Source organism: Ranitomeya imitator, chromosome 9, assembly GCF_032444005.1.
Source record: "Ranitomeya imitator isolate aRanImi1 chromosome 9, aRanImi1.pri, whole genome shotgun sequence".
Taxonomy (NCBI): domain Eukaryota; kingdom Metazoa; phylum Chordata; class Amphibia; order Anura; family Dendrobatidae; genus Ranitomeya; species Ranitomeya imitator.
This window is the reverse complement of record NC_091290.1, coordinates 118,290,948-118,315,531: the sequence shown is the minus strand read 5'-3', so window position 1 is coordinate 118,315,531 and position 24,584 is coordinate 118,290,948. Positions and strand designations below refer to the sequence as shown.

General features: G+C 40.9%; 1 protein-coding gene across 2 annotated transcripts in view; it reads left to right on the top strand.

Moving 5' to 3' along the window:
* LOC138648756 (receptor-interacting serine/threonine-protein kinase 2-like) overlaps window positions 1–18,947 on the top strand; it is a 28,938-nt gene extending 9,991 nt beyond the window's left edge. The window contains exons 3-13 of one of the 2 annotated variants that reach the window (XM_069738621.1): window positions 281–434; window positions 3,394–3,549; window positions 3,655–3,788; window positions 4,307–4,356; window positions 5,472–5,642; window positions 5,977–6,062; window positions 8,756–8,815; window positions 11,383–11,491; window positions 13,462–13,563; window positions 14,866–14,907; window positions 15,747–18,947. In XM_069738621.1, the coding sequence (XP_069594722.1) occupies window positions 281–434; window positions 3,394–3,549; window positions 3,655–3,788; window positions 4,307–4,356; window positions 5,472–5,642; window positions 5,977–6,062; window positions 8,756–8,815; window positions 11,383–11,491; window positions 13,462–13,563; window positions 14,866–14,907; window positions 15,747–16,051 (1,369 nt within the window). In that variant the 3' untranslated portion in view covers window positions 16,052–18,947. The remainder of the gene's footprint in view (window positions 1–280; window positions 435–3,393; window positions 3,550–3,654; window positions 3,789–4,306; window positions 4,357–5,471; window positions 5,643–5,976; window positions 6,063–8,755; window positions 8,816–11,382; window positions 11,492–13,461; window positions 13,564–14,865; window positions 14,908–15,746) is intronic. The other variant, XM_069738623.1, reaches the window with a different exon arrangement.
* Window positions 18,948–24,584: the final 5,637 nt, after the last annotated feature.

The window sequence follows — 24,584 nt, the reverse complement described above, 5'->3', positions numbered from 1 at the left end:
TAATATGATTTTTTTCCTTTAATTTACACAGTGTGCAAACCTAGGGAGGCAGAGGTGACAGAGGACTCAGCCAGTCGTCAACACCAGCTCTTTGCAAATCTCAGTAAGACAGGTGTACACACCAGGTTCCCTTTAAAAACAAAAGTATAAGTTTATTTTTGGAGAGATACTTATTTTATAGCAGTAAATTTGTAATATCAAAGCTGTCCATCACACCACAGTTAACGTCAGTTATAACATCAGCTGTGTTTTTTATTTTTTAAGTCTTTTGTACTTTTAGGGACCATCAAGCAATTCTCAATGATGTGGAGTACATCAGCAGAAGAAGATATGAAAGTCTTCTAAAAATTGTTGGCATATTTCGAACTCTGAATACGGTTGGAATTGTGACAGAATGGATGCCGAATGGGTCACTGCACGCTCTTCTGTACCAGGTTGGAAAAGAATCTTGGCGATTGGCTTCAAAGGGAACCTGTCAGTTCCCATGACTGTGCCCAACTGTTATTATTTCAATATGGTTGTAATTTATTTTTTGCTTTAATAATGAGTTTGGTGTAACTTAGTAATGCTTGACGAACCTAGTTTTATCTTATTCTTGCAAATGAAACAAGACTAGTGTGGTGGGCCTCTCTTCCTTCCCCCGGACTAGTCCTGTCTCAAATCTTCTCATTATGTCTTCCGGGGTGTTACTGACAACTTGTGTAATGGTACCACCATAACATGCAGGACACAGGATTTCAATCACACTCAGGGTTCAGGATCAGACTATCTGTGGCAGGACTAGTCCGGGAGGAGAGAATCCCCGCCAGACTAGTCCTGTGTCTTGTGTACACGTCATGCTGCCACAATAAAACTGGATTCTTTAAATATTGTAGCACTAGTAAGTTACATCAAATGCCTTATTAGAATTAAGAAATGCATTCATACCACTTTAATAGCAGTTTGGGACAGTTGGGGAATTTAATAGTTTCCCCTTAATTAGTGAATGTATCATCAAATTATGAATATATTTTTAAAATTGTGATTATCCACATTTTCCAGGAGGAATACTGAAATATTCCAGTTTTTCACTATAGGATGATGCTTCCTGTCTTCTGTGTTCTCAAGTCTGCTTTGCTGTATAGACTTGGGCCTAATGAGCAGAGTCATCTCATCATTGGAAAACAGGGGATTAAATAACAGTTAGCCATAACTTAATGAGGCCTACTGCATTTATCTACACAATACACACAGATGAGGCACCACAGTCCTTTCCATTTGCAAGAACTTAATTTCATAGTTTTAATGTACCTGTGTTTTTTCTTTGAACCTTACGTTCAACCTATAACCGAATGTGTTGATTCAGAGTAAGGCAAAAACCCCATAGAAGGGGAAAAAATCTTTCTCGACTCCACATGCGGCAATCAGACTGGTTTCCTAGATCAACATCCCATAATTAGTAATATGATATTTTTAATTACATTCATCCAGGCCCTCCTTGTACTTGTTTAGCTAATCAACCACTACAACCTATTTCGGCAGAGAGTTCCATAATCTCGCTGCTCTCAAAGTAAAAAATCCATAGTCTCATTTCTCGTGCCGTAAAGAATCCATAATCTCACTGCTCTTACAGTACATAATCCACAGTCTCACTGATCTTACAGTAAAGAGTCCATAGTCTCACTGTTCGTACAGTAAGGAATCCACAGTCTCACTGATCTTACAGCAAAGAATCCAGAGTCTCACTGATCTTACAGTAAAGAATCCATAGTCTCACTGATCTGACAGTAAAGAATCCACAGTCTCACTGATCTTACAGCAAAGAATCCAGAGTCTCACTGATCTTACAGTAAAGAATCCATAGTCTCACTGATTTTACAGTAAAGAATCCAGTCTCACTGCTCGTACAGTAAGGAATCCATAGTCTCACTGCTCGTACAGCAAACAATCTATATTCTAACTACTTGTACAGTTAAGAATCATTGTCTGTTATGAAGGTTAGTCCTTCTATCCTCTACCAGGGGTGGGGAACCTTTTTCCAGCCGGGGGCCATTTGGAAATTCCTACCATCATCCAGGGGCCACATAAAAATGATCACCTTGAAAATTACCCCAGTATATTTAGTCAAACAATTAATTATGGTAACTCACACTTAATGTGACAGCTGGAGCTGCTTCGCTTTGCTGCAGCTGTGATGATAGGTGATGCTGATCATCTTGCTTCTCACAGCTGCTTTCCCAGGGGTGGCACCAAGATCACATGGGACACAGAAATCACAGGGGGAACAAAGATCAAAGGAGGAAACCTAGCTGTGGGGCACAGAGATCATGGAGGGGCACATAGCTGGAGGGGACAGATCACAGTGGGCACAGATCACACGGGAGCACAAATACTGCAGGGGGTGCATAACAAGGGGCACATAGATGACAGGGGGGCACAAAACTGGGAGCCACAGAGATCACAGGGATTTACATAGTTGGGGGCACAGAGAACACAGGGGGCATATAGTTGGAGGGCACAGAAATCACAGGGGGAGCAGAGATCACGGGGGGCTACATAGCTGGGGCACAGAGATCACAGGGGGCTTATAGTTGGGGGAGCAAAGAGATCATATTGGGGCACATAGCGGGGGGCACAGAGATCATAGAGGCACATAGCTGGGGGCACAGGGATCACAGGAGGGGCACAGAGGTGACATGGAGGCACATAGCTGGGAGGCACAGAGATCACAGGGGGCTTATAGTTGGGAGAGCAAAGAGATCATATTGGGGCACATAGTGGGGGAGCACAGAGATCACAGTGGGCACATAGCTGAGGGACACAGATCACCTGCAGACACATAGCTGCCAGCACAGAGATTGCTCTGGACTCTGGCAGCAGCTCCTCTTCCGGGACAGGAGGATGGGAGAGCATTTGGCGCTAATCCCGCCCACCCCAATTGCATTATTCATGTAGAAGGCAGGCAGCGTTCTGTGATGAACGCTGCATGCCGTGCACTTGGAGTTAAAGGGCCGTCAGCCGACAGGATGCGGCTGCCACCCGGGCATTGCGGACTCTGGGGACCTTCCTGAGGGCCGCATGAAAAGCCACCATGGGCCGCATGTGGCTCGCGGGCCGGAGGTTCCCCACCCCTGCTCTAGACGTAGAGGATGCCTTTTTGTTACTGTTGGCCTAGGTGTAAAAAGATCATTAGAAAGATTTCTGCACTCTCCACTCATATATTTGTACCTTGTGATAAAATCTCCCCTAAACCTTCATTTTTTCCAAATAAATAGAACAGTGTTGCTGTTGAAATAAAAAATATATATATTAAAACTATTAAAAATACAAAAACAATTACAATATTATTAAATCTATTAAAAAAATCTATACTTTTTTTTTGTAAATATGATCTTTTTGTTTTCCTGATTGCAGCGGGATCTGTACCCTACTCTTCCACTGAGTATTATCATCCGAATTCTTACAGATGTGGCGGCAGGGATGTCTTTTTTGCACGGCCAACATCCTCCCATAATGATCCAGCGACTGAAACCTTGTAACATATTGTTAGATGCCCAATATCGGGCAAAGGTATGAAAAACAAATTTTGCCAAATTATATATATATAACAGAAAAATAGAAAAAATTATAGAAGTTTTTAAGCCTGGTGCACACAATTATTGTTCATTATTCCAGGTCTCAGATTTCTGGCAATCGGACCTCCAGAAAGTAAATTTTTCTAAGGACCAGCAGGAAAATATTTCTGTAGAGTATCTTTCACCACAAAGGCTGCAAAAACGTGAACCAACCACGGCAGACGATGTCTACAGGTTGGTAAACACGGCACTAAATTTTTGTCTTAAAGGATATCCCAAGCAAAATATTTATGGTCAGTAATTTTCAGTGCTAAAAATTTGAGAAATATAAATGACGTCTAGAGATGAGCAAATTTTTTCGGATTTTGTCCCCGAATCTGTTTTTGACATATTCGGGCCATGTTTGCACAATATTTGTGCCGAATGTTTGTCTTATGATCGGTTCCAAACATATTCAGTAATTTCTACTCCCATTGACTCTAATGATGTTCAGCGAATATTTAAAAAACCATATTCGATACCGTTCGTATTCAGAACCGAATCCGCACAAATTCGCTCATCTCTAATGATGACCTTAAGTTCACACGTTGTGAATTTTGTGCGGATATGGACCCCTTTTTCCATTTTGGATAGCTAATGACTAGAGGTTCATATCCCAGATGTTTAAGTTGTGCACAATATTTATGGTGCAATGGACATCTGATAATACCGCTACTAATATTCTTTACCGTAATTATAATTTTTCTTTTCAGCTTGGGAATAATTTTGCATGAAACACTGAGCCGGAAACAACCATTTTCAAGTAAGTTCTTGATCCAAACCCCTTCCAACGTCTGTAACAAAAGTAGCATCCCTCAAAAGACATTGGTGATAGATATCTTGGGGTTCAGATATGTGTGACCCCCACACAGGCCATAAATGCGGCTCAACTTGGAGTTGCTTAACGATCACAAACTAAACACCAAAAAAGGTCCCTGAGTGACAAAAAGTGCTCAGGGCTTTCCCAACCAGGCTGCTACTTCAATACATTCTATAGTAGGAGTCATTGGAAACCCACCAGTTTTGAGTTGATGGTGAGAAAAGCCCAATAGAAAACGTTTTTGCTGTTGTCCCTGTACAGTAATACTGATTAGTGGAGGTCCAGGTCTGGAGACCCCACGCATTGCTGAAAACCAAGAGGGAGAAATGCTTAGCTTGTCTTTGAGTGGTGTACAGACCCTTGAGCTTTCTACTGAACCAATGCACCACTTTACCAATGTTACCTCCTGTTCCAGATTTCCAGGGACACCTGGGTTTTAAAGGTGGCATTGTTTTTGTAAACTGTGTCCAAAATTCATTGTTCTGGGGCAGACTAGGGGCATTATTCTTTGAAGTGGGGATGTTCCTGGGAGGCTTAATCAACCATGTTGGTCACCATGTACTCCAGGAAAAGCGGAGCACTTCTTCCCCTTAATTTGACTGAACATTAAGTGGTTGTCCAGGCTTGGGGTGACTGCACAGTATGCGCACCCTCAGAAGTCTCCAGTGCGGAAGCATGACCGGAAGTATGCGGTCACATGCCAACTAGAAGTGCTAACTCTACACAAGTGACTTGAGCAAGGTCAGACATGTCTAGTTGTAATGTGGCCGGAAGTATGGAAATCATATACTTGTGATCATATTCACGCCCGCTCTCTGCACCGGAGAATCCTGGCTGCACGCTGTGAGGATTCTCACACAGAGTAACTGCAGACTTGAGCCCCTTAAGGGTCTCATGTCCAGAGCTCCAATGATCGACTACTCAACAGAGGCTATGAGACATAACAAAACAAATACTCAAAAGTTTAATTACTGATTCAGCAGGAATGTTCCTTTAAATGGAACCAAGTCATTTTGTCATACAATCAAATCTGTTGAAATTTGTAAATTTGGTTGCAGAGAATAATCCATTGAAGCTGGTAACCGAAATCACAAGAGGGATCAGACCACAACCAAACATAGAAGATGTAATAAAAGAAGCCAGTCTACAACACGGTCAACTTGTAAACCTGAGTCAACTCATGCACCTGTGCTGGCACCAGAATCCAATGATGAGGCCGACAGCAGCCGGTAAGTTTGATCGTTACCCTTCTGACCCTTTAATTGCATCAGATCAGGCGCTCCAATCTTTGGGTTAATTGTCATGAGAAGGGTTGCCTAATTCAAACTTTATGATGGCATTTAGATTTGGGCCACTGGGTAGGGTCACCTTGTAAAGGTGATGAAGACATTTGTGGTTCTTGCTTGTTTTTTTGGGTCTTTTCGAACTCCACAAGCCTTTCCAATCACTTTGTATGTGAGGGACCTCATTTCTACCAATTGGGGAGAGGTGTAACCCAGGATCAGAGATGAGAAAACTTCCATTTGACAAACAATTTAGGACATTTGTACATCTTATCCGCAGTGTGTGCATCTCGCCTAAATAACATCCTCCAGAACTTTTCAAAAGAAGAGATCCAGCATGGAATTGACACCCTCAACAAAAGTAAGGTGAGTGATTAGTTTCATACTTCCAGATGATATATAAAATTTTCAAAATTTTACTAAATTATTGTTAATAGTCTGGAACACAAAATTCCCACCGGCCATTTTTCTCCCCTGTTTAAAATGACATCTAAAAAGAATGTAGTTTTGTCCAGCACTTCTTTTTACAAGAGTTCAACCTGATAAGTTTATTTGGTGCAGAATGCGGGCAATCGGTCTTTGTGGTAGTGCTCTGCTCTGTCTAATGGAGGTTAATCCCTTTTAATCATATCTAAAAAGCAAAGAACAACATATCAGCACAATACAAACAGTTCCCTGTTAAAGGGATTGTGTTATCTGAAAATGACCTATTAATTCAAGCTTTAGTGGTAAATGTATTTAAAATAAAAATGGGAATGTTTTTTCCCATATCACAATTTGCATTAAAACTAAACAAAATTTGAAATATTGCAATTTTCATTGTCCACTTGGGGATATTCTACACTCCTACTTCCTGTTTCTGGAAATTCACATAAAAATTTGCAGCAATAGACTGACCGAAACTCAATTTCTTTTTTTCAATTTTTATTGAAGCATCTAATGAGCGTGTCCAACGGTCATTGTGAAGGGAGGAGGAACAGATCAGCTGTGACATCACTTATTTTGTGAATAGAGGTGTTAATTGTAGTTGCAATCCTTCCTCTGATGATAAGGAGACAGCTGAAAACTCTTCCTGAAAGAACAGGAAGAATGAGGCTAAAACAACCCCAGTGGCCGATTTGAAAATTGCAAGATTTGTTGTTTTTTTTGTTTTGTTTTTATACAGATCGTGATATGAAAAAAAAGAAAAAAAATGTAAAAATACATGTAAATCAAAAATCTGATTGAAACAATATGTAACTTTATGATGATGCATTCGCCAGTCACACAGGAAATCACACAAAATACACACCAAATTGGTGCATCTTGTACAGATCTTGCTCTGGACTTGCTGCTGAGAATTCCTCATGGACTAAAATACTCAATTTAGCAATTTTTTGGCACTAACTTGCTGACACTTCCCTGGTCGCCAGGTTTCTTTTTTTTCCCTCACTGTCAGCAATAATTAACTGCCTTGTCCAGGACTGATTCTGCTCCTGCCGGCGATTCAGCTGCTCCATGTCAACAGAGCAGCTGTTCCAGGCTGCTCTGTCGATGAGTCATGACTGCTGACATCATACTGATTGACAGTCAACTCCCCGCAGTTAGGCAGTGGGGAGCCAGCTGTCAATCAGCATGACGTTGGCAATCAATAGAGCAGAAGAAAAACCTTTTCTCTGTCGATGTGACCTCAATGGAGGCTGCTGAGTGGCAGGCAGGAGCGGTCTTTGACAACTCTGTGCGAATGGAGATCAGCACCGGCACAGCAGGCAGGTAATTAGCAACTACCTGCCTGTTAGTTCTTAGGCCCACAATATAAAAATTATAAAGTCCTGGATACCGCCTTTAAATGACCGTTGGTGTCAATTGTTTACACGACACATGTACACTGGAGGTCAATAAATAGTAACCAGCGGTGGATCTGGAAAGTGATTGGAATCGATGGGGAAAACTTCCGCAACAAACTTCCATGCAGAAGACTGGAAATTATACAGTAGTTACTTTGCATTGGAAAATTTTACATCAGAAATCAATTAATATAAAATTAGCGCCAGGTTATCACATATTGTTATGGGCTTTCTGTCTGTCATTCTGTCAGTAGTTGTTGGTTTATGGCAGTTAGGAAGGGATGTGTGACAACAGGAACTAATAAACTCCATCCACCTGCACAACACGTCTGTAAATTTAATGGCCAGGGCCTTGGCCAAGTAGAGACGTTAAATTGCTTGATATTAATCATGGGAAGGTTTTGTCCTGGAATTTCCCTTGTAAGTTAACAATTGACCTGCTGCTGATGATGATGACAGCATTCCATTTCATCTGAAATTTCATGGATTCTTTCGCTCTAGTTGGATCATATGAATAGATGGTGACCACCAGAGAATTACATGGTTTTACATCCTCAGAAAAAGGGTCATAGTGCATATTTGCATACCAAAGTTTACCACCGGGGGAAGACTGATATCACAAATAATGATAATGATTGCGCAGCTCCTGTCAGAAGGTTAAAATGTTGGAGATAATAGCTAATCTTCCTGAATATATACTTATAATTTAGGAAACTATAGAGGGGAGGGTCAGAGATGTGCTTGCTCTAGCTGCCCATGTTATGTTATGTCATGCTTCATAGGATTTTAGCAGAAAATAGGGGTATAATATGCGGGATGACACCTGGAAATTAAGATAGGGGTCAAAGATAGGGAAAGAAGAGGCATAAGTGTAGAAAAAGAAGTATACAATGTGATAATCAGGTGGTAGTGCGATAATAGAAAAAATAATACAGGACTGTTAGTTTAGCAACATTAAAATATATGGTGGTCCAGGGTCAGAAGCCCATAGCAGCATTCTATTAAGAACAGCACCACACCTATCCAAAGGTTGTATGTGGTATTGCAGCCACGTTCTTTTTACGTCAACAGAGAGGGGCTTCAATCAAACACAATCTACACTGCTAATTAGTCTGTGAAATTATCTGCGACCTTCACAGCCCTGAACAATACAGTGCACTGTGTAAATAGGATTTAAACCAGAGTTGCAAGCTAAGAGCCAAGTATGTTAATTGCCATGCCTTTTTTTTTAAGGAGAAGGCAGAACAGCAGTCCCAGGAGCAAGTCATGGAATTTGACATCAAATTTTTAGATGTAAGTGTTTATGTGAAGTTTTATGATATATAATTGTTAATTTTATTTTTTTCCTCATATTGAAATTGATCTTATGTTTATTTCAGGTTTTTGTTAAATGAATTTTTTTCTGGGAAAATTTGGATATTTTGTGGGTTGTTTTTTTGTTTTGTTTTTTTTTAATTTCCCAAGTAATTTTCTATATTTAAAAATAAAAATGTTGTAATTTTTACACTGACCTCTATACCTAAAAACTAGAGTCACCGCGGCTGCATGTCTCATGGCTATTCAACAGCTGCAACACATGCGGGGATTTCCTGTTTGTTAGACAGTCCCTGCATGTGTTGCAGCTGTCGAACAGCCGAGAGACATGCAGCCGCGGGGACTCCAACAAATTATTCGAGCATGCCAAAATCACACGGTTAGCGCATGAGCATGCTCCGATAATGCCTTCACACATCATTAGTGGATAACACAAAATCCACTATTCACAATAAGAGATGTCACAGCTCGCCTCTTCCTCCTGCCTGCAAAATGACATTTTCCCAGATGAGAGCATACCTAGAAGTCAATGAATCAGAGCCAGTCTATGTCCTATGTCCATGCAGTTGCTGAAAAGGACAGGAAGAAGGAGTCTAGTATAAAGGTACCGTCACACTAGACGATATCGCTAGCGATCCGTGACGTTGCAGCGTCCTCGCTAGCGATATCGTCCAGTGTGACAGGCAGCAGCGATCAGGCCCCTGCTGGGAGATCGCTGGTCGGGGAAGAAAGTCCAGAACTTTATTTCGTCGCTGGACTCCCCGCAGACATCGCTGAATCGGTGTGTGTGACACCGATTCAGCGATGTCTTCACTGGTAACCAGGGTAAACATCGGGTAACTAAGCGCAGGGCCGCGCTTAGTAACCCGATGTTTACCCTGGTTACCATCGTAAAAAAACAAACAGTACATACTTACATTCAGCTGTCTGTCCCTTGCCGTCTGTTTGCTGCACTGACTGCTGGCCGCAAAGTGAAAGTGAAAGCACAGCGGTGAGTCACACAGCGGTGACTTACCGCTGTGGCTGTGCTCTGCTTTCACTTTGCGGCCAGCAGTCAGTGCAGCAAACAGACGGCAAGGGACAGACAGCTGAATGTAAGTATGTACTGTTTGTTTTTTTACGATGGTAACCAGGGTAAACATCGGGTTACTAAGCGCGGCCCTGCGCTTAGTTACCCGATGTTTACCCTGGTTACCGGGGACCTCGGGATCGTTGGTCGCTGGAGAGCGGTCTGTGTGACAGCTCTCCAGCGACCAAACAGCGACGCTGCAGCGATCCGGATCGTTGTCGGTATCGCTGCAGCGTCGCTAAGTGTGACGGTACCTTTAGACTTGGTGGCCAATGTAAATATTTGGACATCGTTTTTTTTTAACATGGTGATAGTAAAAATTTTTTTTAAAAATCATGACTTTTTTTAAGGAAATTAGATTAGATAAAAACGTGATTTGCTTCCCATGAACAAAGTTAATTTTAATCAATAGATCTTGGAATAATAACAATTTCTACAATTGGATGTGTTTAAATAAAATGTTCCTGTGCTGAGATAATCTTATAAATGTGTCCCTGCTGTGTAATGGTCGTGTCTGACCGTGCAGGAACTTTGTCTGATCATACCACATCTCTTGGGCAGGGGGGGATGCAAAAGAGTATAGAGATATTACAACTGACTTTTTTACGAGGCAAAACATTTCTCTGTTTTTAATCAATGTTTTACCTCAAAGAAAGAATCAGCTGTGACCCCCTGCTGTAATGTCTGTATACTCTCTTTTGCGTCCCCCCCCGCCCAAGATATGTGGTATGACAAGACCAAGTTCCTGCATGGTCAGACACGACCATTACACAGTGCACAGTAGGGGCACATTTGTAAGATTATCTCTGCTCAGGAACATTTTATTTAAACACATCCAATCGTAGAAATTATTATTATTCCAACATCTGTTGATCAAAATAAACTTTGTTTGCGAGAAAAAAAACTCTTTAAATCAGGGCTGTGGAGTCAGTAAGCCACACCTTCGACTCCAACTCGTCAATTTCCCTGACTTCCGACTCCGACTCCACAGCCCTACCTCACTACTGAGCATGTGCATAAAGTGCAGCACAGATTCATCTCCACAGCACTGCCTCATTACTGAGCATGTGCATAAAGTGCAGCACAGATTCGTCTCCACAGCACTGCCTCACTACTGAGCATGTACATAAAGTGCAGCACAGATTCATCTCAACTAAATGCCCAGATCCTTAGATCAGAAACACAACAGAAATTTATAGGTCATTTCCTAACTTTCCCAAATTCTTATGAAGTCATTTACAGCACATGCTACATTGTACTACTGAACCCAATGTATTATATATTTTAGGAGTCGGAGTCAGTCCATTTTATACCGACTCCACCAAAATGGACAACAACTCCACGACTCCGACTCCACAGCCCTTCTTTAAATAATAATAATATTTTGATGACACATTCTCTTTAAGCCTTTGCTATTTTTCTGGAGTATGAATATTTAAGAATAAGCATGAAATAAACTGGTTTGCCCAATTTTCAGCTGGGTTGGTTGACAAGGAGCCATATGACCAGAACGCAGAGTCTCCCTGAAGAGAGCACCGAAGAAGATCAATCACTATGTCCTGGGGTAAAGAAAGAGAAAAGAAGTGGTGAGAGCTTTCATTTCGTAAACCAAACTTTTTATAAAGGAAACTTTTTGATATTGTTCAGTCTTTGGTTTTTTTTTTACCTAAATTTTGAAGCTGATTCTCTCTCAAATGTACATATTATTTACACAGGATCCATAACTTGCGTTCTTCATGAAATACCAATTCTGGATCGTCTTTGTATTTTTGCTTTGTGCTGTTACAACATATAGTGAAAGGAATAGGAAAGTGAAAAAATAAACCCAGGCGTGAGCAAACCCGTGCTGCTTGCTTAGTGCCTCGTTCCTTGGTGAACATTGTCAGTTTGATTGATAGTTGACACATGAAAATTGAGAATTCATTATATTAAGATTGATATGTGGTTCACCATGATGCAATTATTTGCCCCAAGCCGTGCTGGTTTATGTAATAATGCACAAGGGTGGAAAGTTTCCCATGACACGTCTGTATATGACCTGTGTACATAGTTTTTTTAATCATCTGTATATGTTGCCTAATGCACTGAGATCAGTTTGACCTCCACTAAAGTAGAATCATATCTACAGGATGAGTAATTGTCTAAAATCTGTGTCTCCCACACTAGGGGACCCCACCAATCATGAGGATGGGGGTCCCATGTCCCCTATCTATTCTTAATGTCTATGGAACTGATCGAGTGCTATAGTCTGCCATCTCGGCTTTCTTTGTCGGTTCCATAGACTTTAATTGAAGTGGAGCAGCGAATGCGCGACCCCATTCTAATGAAATGGGGGACATATGACCCATAATTATCGTGATTGGTGCTAGTCCCAAAAATCAAACACTAATCACCTATCCCATAAACAGGGGATGAGTTGTGACTTTGGGAACACCCCTTTACATACTTGCATAGGGCACAGTGTTTTATTTTTAAAGGGGTTGTCTGGCCTTGGGGTACAAGTCTGCAGTCAGTCATTCTACGTGACTTCAGACTTGTGAATCCTCACATCGCACACAGTGCACGCTGTCAGGATTCTCCGGGAACAGGCAATTATGTGGCCTCAAGTATGCAATTGGCCTACTCCCAGCGACAGTCTGACTAGTCGTGTCTGGTCTTCCTAAAAACATTTGAATTGAATGAGACCACACACGTCTAGTCGGCATGTGACCGCATGTATGCAGATCCTGACAGCATGCACTGTGCACACTGCGAGGATTCACAAGTCTGCAGTCACATAGAGTGACTGTAGACTTGTACCATAAGGTCGGACAACCCTTTTAATGTCTTCCATATCTGTACAGTTGTGACTACGAACTTGGAAAGTTGAAATTTTCGGTAAAGATATGCTATTGAAATGAGATGTTGCAAATTTAAAGTCAACCTATAGTGTCCTAAAAATGCTATTACCTGCAGATATTAGGTTAATCTGCAGGTAAATAGTGGTAAAACCTTCTCTGGCAGTGTAACTGGAGCAGCAGTGACAAGGAGATCATTAAGGTCTATTGTCCCTGCAGTCGCTTGTTTCCAGCCATCGGTCACTACACAGTAAGCGCTGTAATTCCTCACCGACAAATTGATAGACAGCTTGTTGTGCACACACACACTGCAGATCCAGCTGTCAATCAATGTGCCAAAGAGTGATTACAGCTTTCAATGGGTAGTGACCGATGACTGTAATTGCTCCCTACACCGCCTAGATCCCTGTAAGCAAGTGACCAAAGCGAGGATATAATTTATTTTCTCCATGTAGCTGCTGCTTTTAACACTATTTATCTGCAGATTAACCCTACATCTAAATACATTTTTGGACATGCAGGTTCCCTTTAACATCTGTACGAAAGGTCATTTTCCTTTCTTTTTTTTTTTTCATGAAGTATATAGATGACATAAAATCCAAGCATATTTGTCACGTGTGAGTACGTACTAACATTTTTGTGCTTTAGTACAAATCTTTAATTTTCTACAAAGTTGTCCGATGGATTCATGAGAAGCCTGTTCCTTTCTGTCTCCTCAGCCAGTCTGCCAGTTTCAAGTAGCAAGACCAACATTCCCATCCCGACCACGTGTCCTGATCCGAGGGCAGCAAGGAATTATGGGTTGCACAGGAAAGTAGCAGGTAGGAGCTTACCTTTCGTTTTGGGTTTGTTTGTTTTTTAAAGGGGTTTTCATTCTTTTTATACTTCCACATGGCTCCAGTGTGGTAAAAAAAAACAGGAAATGGCATATACTATCCTTCTGATTCCCTGCTGCTGGCCGTGTCCCAGCCAGTCTGTCCTCCTTCTTTTCCGGCATGGTGGGGCCCCTCTAACATTAAATCAAATTTGTCACTAGATTTCACAATACAAGATCATACATTGGTAAATAGCTATGTTAGACCTAATGAAGCTGCTGTACTTACTATGAAAATCATGTTAGAATGGCTATATAATCCTTTTTGAAAGTTTAAGCCTAATCTCCGCCTATTTGGACTGATTGACAGCCCCCCCTCAGTGCCACTCCTCCCTGCTGAGATCTCACACTTCTTAGTATCAGCTGCTCTTGTTGGGCGGTTGGAGACTGAATACACTTGGATATATGAGCTCTTTCACTCTCATTTTAACATCAGGAGTTTATAGCCCTTCTGACGTGGACCTTTACAGTAACTACATTGCTATCATAAAGTCAAATAAAACAAGTATTATTTAACCAATGAAAAGTTCTAGATTAATTATCATAAAATCGCAGTTATGGGTTTGCGAATTCATACTAACTAGTCCTGTGGCAGATTTTGGAATACCATAACCCCTTAACGATCAGAAGTATTTTTGTGTTTGCATTTACTTTTTTGCTCCCTTTCTTCCCAAAGCCATAACGTTTTTATTTGTTTGGTCAAAATGGCCATGTGAGGGCTTTGTTTGGCAGGACAAGTTGTACTTTTGAAAGACACCATTGGTTTTAACATATCATTTACTGGAAAACAGGAAAAAAATTCCAAGTGCGGTGAAATTGCAAAAAAAGTCCAATTCCACAATTGTTTTTTGGGGCTTTTTTTTACCATGTTCGCTAAATGCTAAAACTGACCTGCCACTATTATTCTTCATGTCATTATGAGTTAACTGACACTAAACATGTTTAGGTTATTTTTTATTTAAGTGGTGAGAAAAAAATTCCCAAATTTGTTTAAAAAATAAAAAATAGCACCATTTTTTGATACATGTAGCATCTCCATTTCTCGTGATCGCAGTTTGGGCGAGGGCTTATTTTTTGTGCACTGAGCTGACGTTTTTAATGATACCATTGGTGCAGATACAATTTTTCATCACCCATTATTGCATTTTAATCCAATGTTGCGGCAACCAAAAAAACGTAATTCTGGTGTTTCTACTTTTTTTTCACGTTACATTGTTTAACGATTGGATTAATTCTTTTTTTTTTATAGTGATAGATCGGGTGACTCTGAACACGGCGATACCAAATATGTGTAGGTTTGATTTTTTTTCTATTGTTTTATTTTGAATGGGGCGAAAGGGGGGTGATTTGAACTTTTATATTTTTTTAATATTTTTAAAAACATTTGTTTTTACTTTTCGCATGCTTCAATAGTCTCCATGGGAGACTAGAAGCTGCCATAACTCGATCGCCTCTATTACACCTGTGTGTAGCAGAAATGCTCACTTTGTATGAACGCCGACCACCGGGTGGCGCTCATAGCAATCTAGCTATGACAACCAAAGAGGTCTGCTGGAGGGAGACCTCTAGTTGTCACGCCAACCCATCGGTGACCCGCGATCACGGGACGGGGTCACCGATGGGAGGGATTTCCGGAGTGCTTGCCGGAAGCGCGAGTTAAATGCCGATGTCAGAGATTGACATTAAACCTGATGTCAGAAAGAGGTTAAAATGCTCTTTGAAACTCATTTAAATATATATATATCTTCACCTCCAATGGCCCAATTCCTGCCCTTTTGGACACCAGGGTTTGGTTGAATGAAGCATCCTAGCACCACAGTTGAGTAACTGTCTGGAAGAGCTACTGTCCAGAAGGTTTCTGGAGGCCTTGGCCCAGGAGATTTTCTGGAAGTCTGGTTTGTCCGTCCTTCATACTGGAGCTTCCAAGACATTCCTGGAGAATTGTCAAGTATGAAAGAACTGGACTATATTAAAATAGTATTGAGGGGTTACAAGCACAGAAAGGAATCTTTATTTTTTTTTTGCCATGACTAAAAATTATTTCTAAGATTTATTTATTTAGATCTGTGATAGCTAAAACTTTACGGACTTTTAAATTTGTCACTATAATACCCATTGTTTGTACTTCAGATTGTGTTTCCAGTCCACATCTGGTCTACAGCAGAACCTACGCTGAGACCCTAAAAAGGAACTGGGAGGCGATTCTGAATAGAGTGACAGAAGGACATCTCAACAACCTCATAGATACCTTGAGGACCAAATTTGTGCTCTCTCGAGATGATTATGAAAACATAGATGCAGAAAGGACGTTAAAAGCCAAAACACGGAAATGCTTAGAAACCTGTTCCGAAAAGGGTGAAGAAGCATCGAAAATGTTTTTGGACAGTTTGTGCTCAAGAAATGTCATCTATATGCATCCAAGAAATCCAGCATGAATATGAGAAGCCACAGTGCTGACGGGACAGATTTACAAGTTTCTGGGGGGGGGGGGATTGGTGGACTTATTGGAAATACAGCTTACTGGTTTTTCTTCTATGGAACATACTGGACAATTGCAAAGATTCTAATTTATAAAATAACTAGTAAAGGAGAAAAGTTCCATGACTAGTACCAACGTTTTGGCACTTATCTTCTGTAGTACTAAAGACTAGTAAACTAGAGGACAAATGATGACAACCCCTTTCTTAATTAAAATGGGTCCACTCATAATTTCATTAAGACCCAGCTTCACAAACTCCCAACAATCAGATGATATATCTAGGGGAAGTCATGTCTGTCCAAGCAGTACCCTGAAGTTCAGTTAACTTCTTCCCGCCAAGGCCAAATAGTTTTTTGCGCTTTAGTTTTTCCTCCTCTTTTTGCACTATTTTAATTTACCATCTAAAAAAGGTTTTTTACGCTTTAAGCTGTATGCGTTTTAGATTGGAAAGAGACCATTCTATTTGTCCTACAATGTTCCGGAAAATGGGAAAAAAATTCCAAGCGCATTGAAATCTCAAAAAGAAACACAATGTTGACTTTATGATGCTCATTGTGTGGTAAAAATAATAGGAAAATTTTAGGTGATTTTTTTTTTATACAAAATTAACAAACTGGTTTTGTTTTGCTTTTTGAGTCCCGTAAAGTTTTATTATTCTGTTGATGCAGATGTGTGAGGGCTTTTTTTGATGGAGTGGAAAGCTGAAGTTTTTATTTATACCATTGTAGGTAATGGCATTTAGATAAGCAAACTGCAGCAGATAAGCCTTACTGACAAACATGACCGTAACGATTCAGTTTTGTCTCTAAAGCTCCAATGCTAACCTATATATTGCCATAGTTGTGGAACTTGCCTTCACATGTTACTCCACGACCACTCATTCAGACAGTAGGAAAGGGGACAGATCAGACCTATGGGAGGTTGACTGTGAAGGATATATGGGGATTTAATGGCAGATTACAATTCTCTTTCAGCATGTGTAGCTGTAACAGGGCACCTGGTTTAGCAGGTGGTCCAGCCACATCAGCTAGTATCTAAGCTCATAAAGGATGATGCCCTGTGAAGCCCACGCTGTGTAACTTCTTTGCCAAGTCAGTTTCGTTTTTTTTTAAGGAGATTTAAAGAGAATATGGAGTTATCATACATCCTATCCACATACCGATTACATTTTTGAAATCTATAGAACAGACTGAATGCCTTCCAGGGTTTCAATCCATTCTAACACCCAAGGGTGGGGAGATACGCAGAACGGCAAGTAGAAGCCAGGTAGTAAAGCAGTGTTTGGTCTCCAAGTGTAACAGTCGCCTGGCGGGATCCGATGGTGCCAGAACCATTGTGAAGGATCATAACTTCCCAGGTTTTGGAAGGTTTAGCTTCAAACACCCAGGACTGGGGTATAAGGCTCAGCCGGGGGCAAAAAGGGTGTGACAAACCTAGGGGATAAATGCTTGTGCAATTCCATGTGCTATCTCTTTGTTATGCTTGCTGTTCACTTCTAAAGGGGAAGGCCATGTTGTGTAACATGCTGAAAGGGGCTGGATCAGCTGGCTGCCCATGCCCTCATGTGGCCCAGCACACATGGTTAAGCATCAAAATAGTAATTGACATGATTAAACTGCTTATATCTTTTGTACTTCACCTGCATTTGCATATCTGACCATTATATATGTATAACCATTGTGTATGTATATAGTGTATTGTCTAGTGTGACCTTAAGGCAATTAAATATATAATTTAACCTTGGGCTGTTCTTTTATCTCGATCCACAAATCCACACATCAGTGTTCTCGGTTTTAACTTTCCATGCGAGACAAAATTGATTCCATCTTGAAGACACGTGTTGGAAAAGGGGCAATTGTGGATCAAGCCACTCAGTGGGGCAGCATCTATTTACTGATTGAGCGAATGCTTGAGCTGAAACCCTTCCTTGTAGATATGGCCAACCCTCAGGTAACACTACATGAAGGTCAATGGACACAGGTGGATGAATTGAAGGAATTGTTTCATCACCCATTTACAGTGACTAAAAAGTTACAAGCTGAGGATTTAACTCCTGGCTATTTTATAAAGAAGTAGAAGAACTTGTTGTATTGCCTGTCCAAAAGAGGAGGTTTAATCGCAGTTGGCATTGCTGCTTCAATGAAACAGAGAGAGACACTGCTATTAGAAAATAAAATTCTTCTGGCAGCTGTTTATGTGGACCCGAGTAATTGTATATTGCTGGATGATCAACAACATACTAAAGGAAAATAAGCTCTGATTGAGGTAGCAGTAAGGATGAGTGGGCTACAGGACGGCCAAGAGCAAGAGGACTCGGGTCCTGCCAGTGCTGCTGCTGCCGTTTCTTCATCCTCATCAGATGAGGAGCTTGATTTTGAAAAGTATTTGGATGACATGGAACAGGCAAAGCGTTGCCACAGGGAAAAAGATTCCACTCCCATTGAAAACAGATTGACGATATTTCAGCAAAATTTTTCACTTGCTTTCAAAGAAGTAGTAGAGTTCAATCGTTCATCAAAACTGACTGTGCACGAGGCAATTCCTTTATACTCTGAAATTGTTAGAGATGTCGCCCATGTGGTTACTGCTTTGCCACCAACCCAAGTTAGTATAGAGAGGTTGTTCTGTAGCCTTAAAACAATTAGGTCAGATTTGAGGTAATCTATGAAGGAGGATCTGATGGAGGCGATATTATTTCTCAGAACAAATTCATAGACTACACAAATGTTATTCAGTGCGTTTTTGTTGAAAACTGTTTTTTCCCCACTTACTGCATAATGTATAATAAATTGTAAATATGCAAAAGTCTTTTTTTCTAAAGTTGTATTCCAATAAATATATTTTATGTTCTATCTAAATGGCTTGATTATTGTATCATAATAATGAGTAGAAGCCTGATGTTACCATTTTACTACTGTAAATGTATCACATAAACTTAAACATGAGCCATGTATGAGGGAGTCGGAGTCGTGGAGTCGGAGTTGGAGTCATGGAAATTGAGGAGCGTGAGTCGGAGGTTTGGCTTACCGACTGCACAGCCCTGATTTTGTGTGACTGTGTGGGTTTCCTCTCATTTTCTGAAGACAGACCTGTAGGAGATATGACCCCTGATGGGTGCAGTGATGTCTGTAAAGTGCTGTACAATCAAAATGCTTATTTATTATGCTTCATAAGAACGGTCTCACTTTTTTTTAATTCGTTTATTAAACAACAAAAAGGATAAGTATAAAATATACGTATTTTGCGTATGACCGAATCACCACAAACATATTTGTCACATTTAGCAAGAAAATCACAAATGTATACAATAAGTTTTTTGGGTGTTTTTTGGCAATGCAGATCATAGTATATGGAATGGGTCATACAAATGTTAAAAATATCACAAATTGTCTAGGATACCTATGCTAAAACCTTAGAAAACACATCAGGAACAAAACATAACCCTATCCTGCTGCCAAAACCATCCCCATCATGTCGATTGTTTAATATTTAAACTAGGCGTGATCCAATGTTCATTACATCTTATTATAATGGAGTTAGACTATCTGCCATGATTTGACACAGTGAGAGGTGATGAATTCCATACATCCCATATTTTGCTAAATTTCCCCAAGCAGCCTCTATTTTGGTATAACGTTCGTTCGTAGGGTATAATAGAATTTACCAAATCAATCCAGGCCCTAAGAGATGGATGAGTATTTCCCATCCAGTGAAGAGCTATTACTTTCTGTGCCAGAAAAAGTGTCTCCCTCAAGAAAATTTGAGTATGATATCCCCATGTCTCTTCCTCCAGTACCCTAAATAAACAAACTAAAGGATTCAACGGAACGGGAATATACACAAGGGAAGTCATAGTTACCTCACTCCAAAATGATTGGATAATCCAAATCATATGAATAAAGTCAGCCTCCATTGCGTGGCATCTTAGACATTCTGAGGAGTTAGACCATCCCATTTTAAATAACCGTATTGGGGTTAGATATACTTGATGTAAGATATACATTTGGATAATTTTATTATTAGCCGAAGGAGACGCTCCCATTCGGGATTCAAGAAACATCTCCCAATCCTCTTCTTGAAGATCAGGAATTAGGGATTTCCATTTTTCTTTGACTGCCGATACAGCGGAATCAGCATCCACAGCCAACATACGTGTGTATAGTGCGGAGATAAGACCACAGGGTCCCTGAGATTTAAGGATCCCTATTAATGGGAAAGATGATATTATTTGACTGGTCCTGATCCCGCGCATATGTGATTGTATTGCCAATCTGAGTTGTAAATATCTAAAAAAATTGGGGTCTCGAAATGTTTTATTTAATTTGTAATTGTTCAAAGACATTAAAGTGCCTTGTTTGAATAAATCATTAACTGAAACAACACCATGTGAAATCCAAAATTGTGTAGATGGGTGATTCAATAGCCCTGGAAAGAACATATTAATCCATAGTGGCATTTCGGCTATAATACCATCAAAGTGGGTCACCTTCTTTACCTGTTTCCAAACCAGCCTCGCTAACGGGAGTAATGGTAATAATCTAGGAGTAGTGGGTCTCTCTATTTCCAAAAAACCCATCGGACAATCAGATCTTGCAGCCTCGGTTAAATGGCTCTCCAAATTTGGTAAAAAGTTTTCTGGCATTCATTTACTTAATGCCCTAAGCTGTCCAGCTAGATAGTATAGGAAAAAATCAGGCAATGCCGCCCCTCCCATTTGCTTAGATCTATGTAAAGTAGGTAATTTGAGCTTAGGCCTAGCTTTCACCCAGATAAATGATGAAATTAAAGAGTTCAAATTTGAAAAGAAGGATTTCGGAACAGGAACTGCACTATGTTGAAGGGAGTAATTAAGCATCGGGAGCAATATCATCTTAATCAAATTGATGCGCCCAGAGACAGATAGTGGTAACTTACTCCAGACTGCAAATTTATGGTTAACCAAGTCTAGTAACGGCAGAATATTCAATTGTAAGTCAAGTCTACTATATTGTGGTATAATTATTCCTAAGTATTTAAAGCTAGATACCACCGGTAATGAGGAGAGCCTTTCAAGGTGATCTGTTGAATCATGAGTAAGAGGCATCAAAACAGATTTATTCCAATTAATATAAAACCCCGAACACTTACTAAATCCGTTTATTATAGTGATCACATGCGGCAAGGTCTCTTCTACATTATCCATAAATATTACCATATCATCCGCATATAAACCAATGACATCCATTCGATCAGCTATCTCGATACCCTTAATAGATGGAGTGGATCTCATACGTATTGCTAGTGCTTCAATCGCAAGAGCAAATAGAGCTGGGGAGAGCGGGCAGCCCTGTCGGGTTCGCATTTTCAGGGAAAATGTTTCTGACATGGAGTTATTAATAATTACCTGGGCTTCAGGTTTCAGATAAATTGCACTAATCCATCTTTGAAATTTAGGGCCGAATTGGTATCTCTGTAAGCAAGCAGATAAAAAGGGCCACTCTAGAGAGTCAAATGCCAGCGAGGCCAAGGCCCATCTATTCTCCGTTACCAATGAGCTATACTGGGCTATTGATTGAACTCTCCTAATATTAATGGATGTACTTTTACCTGACATAAATCCTGTCTGGTCTGGGTATATTATGTCCAAAATTACCGCGTTTAACCTAGTAGCTAATATTGTAGTAAAAATTTTATAATCAACATTAACTAATGAAATAGGGCGATATGATCCACAATCCAGGGGATCTTTTCCTTCTTTTATTAACACTATAATATTTGCTTCATAGTTGGAGTCTGGTAGAGAACCCCCCTTCGAAATACCCTGGAATACCTTCAAAAGACTCGGCGCCAAAATGTCTCGATATTTTCTGTACATTTCGATGGGGAACCCGTCTGGGCCTGGTGCCTTTCCAGAGGCCATATCTGCTATAGCCAGGTTAATCTCTTCCAAAGTAAAGTCTGCATCCAGAAAAGCTTGTTGTCCAGGGGTTAGTGTAGGAAATTCAATATCTAAGAGGTCATCTAGGCAGCTCGAAGTATCGAAATCCCCTTTGGATCTATATAGTTCTTTGTAATAATCATGGAAACATTGGAGGATATCATCTGTTGAGGTCACAATTGTACCATCTAATTTACGGATTTTAGGTATAGTTTTAGATGTGTTGTGTTGTCGTACCATAAATGCTAAGAGTTTATTAGACTGATTCCCCAATTCAAAATATGCTTGCCTAGTGAAGAACACTTTACGCTTAGATTTAGTGTCTACATACTGGGGATATAATCTATGGGCCCTATTCTCGCTGGTTTGGGTAGCTATATAAGCTGCTTCTGAGTCTTTCAGACGCTTTTCCATATTATCATCTTCTTGTGAGGTCACACGTTAAATATGAGAGATTGTAGAGGATAAACAAGCCTTGAGAGCATCCCAGAACATATTAATATTTTGCGGCTCTGGATCAGACGTTATAAAACAGTCTAGCTGATCTATAGTTCTGTCTTTGGGGTCTATTAGCTTTAGCCAAAATGGGTTTAGCTTCTACACTACGTTGTGCCTTGCCTGACCAAACCTAAGCCTAAGTATTACCGGGCTATGGTCTGAAATACCCCTACTCCCATGCTCCACCTCTCCCACCCACATTGCTAAATTATTAGATCCAAATATGTAGTCCAAGCGGGAGAGAGTATGTCTAACGGATGAGTGACAGGTGTATTCTCTTACATCAGGATGACGTATTCTCCACAGAGCCAACCAGCCACATCCTTCCATAACTATTGACAGATGAGATGAAGGGGAGGCCAGCCCCGGAACCGCACCATCCAACCTGAGCCTATCTAGGCGATCATCCATCACCAGATTAAAGTCTCCCATACACATAGCATGCGCATCTGGATAGTTTAAAGCAAAACTCACCGCCTTTTTTAGAATTGATAGGTTAGCAGGAGGGGGATTATATATACACATTATAACATAATCTCTCATATTAACCCATGCATGTACAAAAATAAAGCGGCCCTCAGGATCTCTCCGTACCTCTCCGACCTCCCTGACATCTCTATGTATCAAAAGAGAGACCGCTCTAGAATAGCTAGTATGAAACGTATGAACAGACCATTGTACCCATGGTTTCTGCATATATCGAGCCGAGTCCCTAGTCAAGTGTGTTTCAACCAGGGTTACTATATGAGGATGGTATCGCCGTATTTGAGAAAACCCTTTAACTAGAACGGTCTCACTTTGCAGACATTATTGCCCCGTCAGGACTCACATCCTATCAGTATGTCATTGGAAGTGGAGCTGCTCATACTCTGCTCCATTGTTTAGAGGATCATCTGAGAACGCAGAGCTCCGTTATTTCCAGACAGTCCCATAGACAATGAATACAGTGGAGGATAAGCCTGCGCACCTCTGCTCCATTCATTGTTTATGGGACCATCTGGGAAAGCAGAGCTCCATTATTTTCAGACAGTCCCATAGACAATGAATGCAGTGGAGCCTGCGTACCTCTGCTCCATTCAAAAATGGGATGGATCTGCGACACTTGTGCACCGAGCTCTGCAGACCGTGGTTATCTTCTGAGCAGGACGGTAGCCCAGTGGTAAGCAATGGTACTTTGCAGCATTGGAGTCCAGGGTTCCAATCCCACCATGGGATATTGCAAATGGACCTGTTCTAACTTTTCCTTATCTTTCCATTGATGCTGGTAGTAATATCAATGACTTCCGAAAAGGTTACTTTCTGAGCAGCATGGTAGCCCAGTGGTAAGTGCTCATGCTTTGCAGCATAGAAATCCAGGGTTCTAATCCCACCCTGAGAACTTGCAAATGGTCCTGCTTTAGTTTTTCCTGTTCTTCTCATTGGTGCTGGTAGTATTAACAATGACTTCCGAAATGGTTATCTTCTGAGCAGCACGGTAGCCTAGTGGTAAGCACTGGTGCTTTGCAGTCTGGGATTCCAGGGTTCTAATCCCGGATGACACTGCAAGGAGTTTGTATGTTCTCCCCGTGCTCAGGTGGTCTGCCACCCATGCTCTAAAGACATACAGGTAGGGTCCAGTGATGATGGTGTCACCTGTGCAGCATTCAGCGCTGCTTGCCCCCTTTCCTTGGGCAAGTATACTGATTGGATGAATGTTCTGGTACAAATAACAAGATATTCACTTGTTAAATTGAGCAGCTCAGTCCTGGCCCGGCTGAGCTGCACTCTTTAAAACAATTATATTTTTTCTATTAAAGAGTGCAGCTCAGCCGGGCCAGGACTGAGCTGCTCAATTTAACAAGTGAATATCTTGTTATTTGTACCAGAACATTCATCCAATCAGTATACTTGCCCAAGGAAAGGGGGCAAGCAGCCCTGAATGCTGCACAGGTGACACCATCATCACTGGACCCTACCTGTATGTCTTTAGAGCATGGGTGGCAGACCACCTGAGCACGGGGAGAACATACAAACTCCTTGCAGTGTCATCCGGGATTAGAACCCTGGAATCCCAGACTGCAAAGCACCAGTGCTT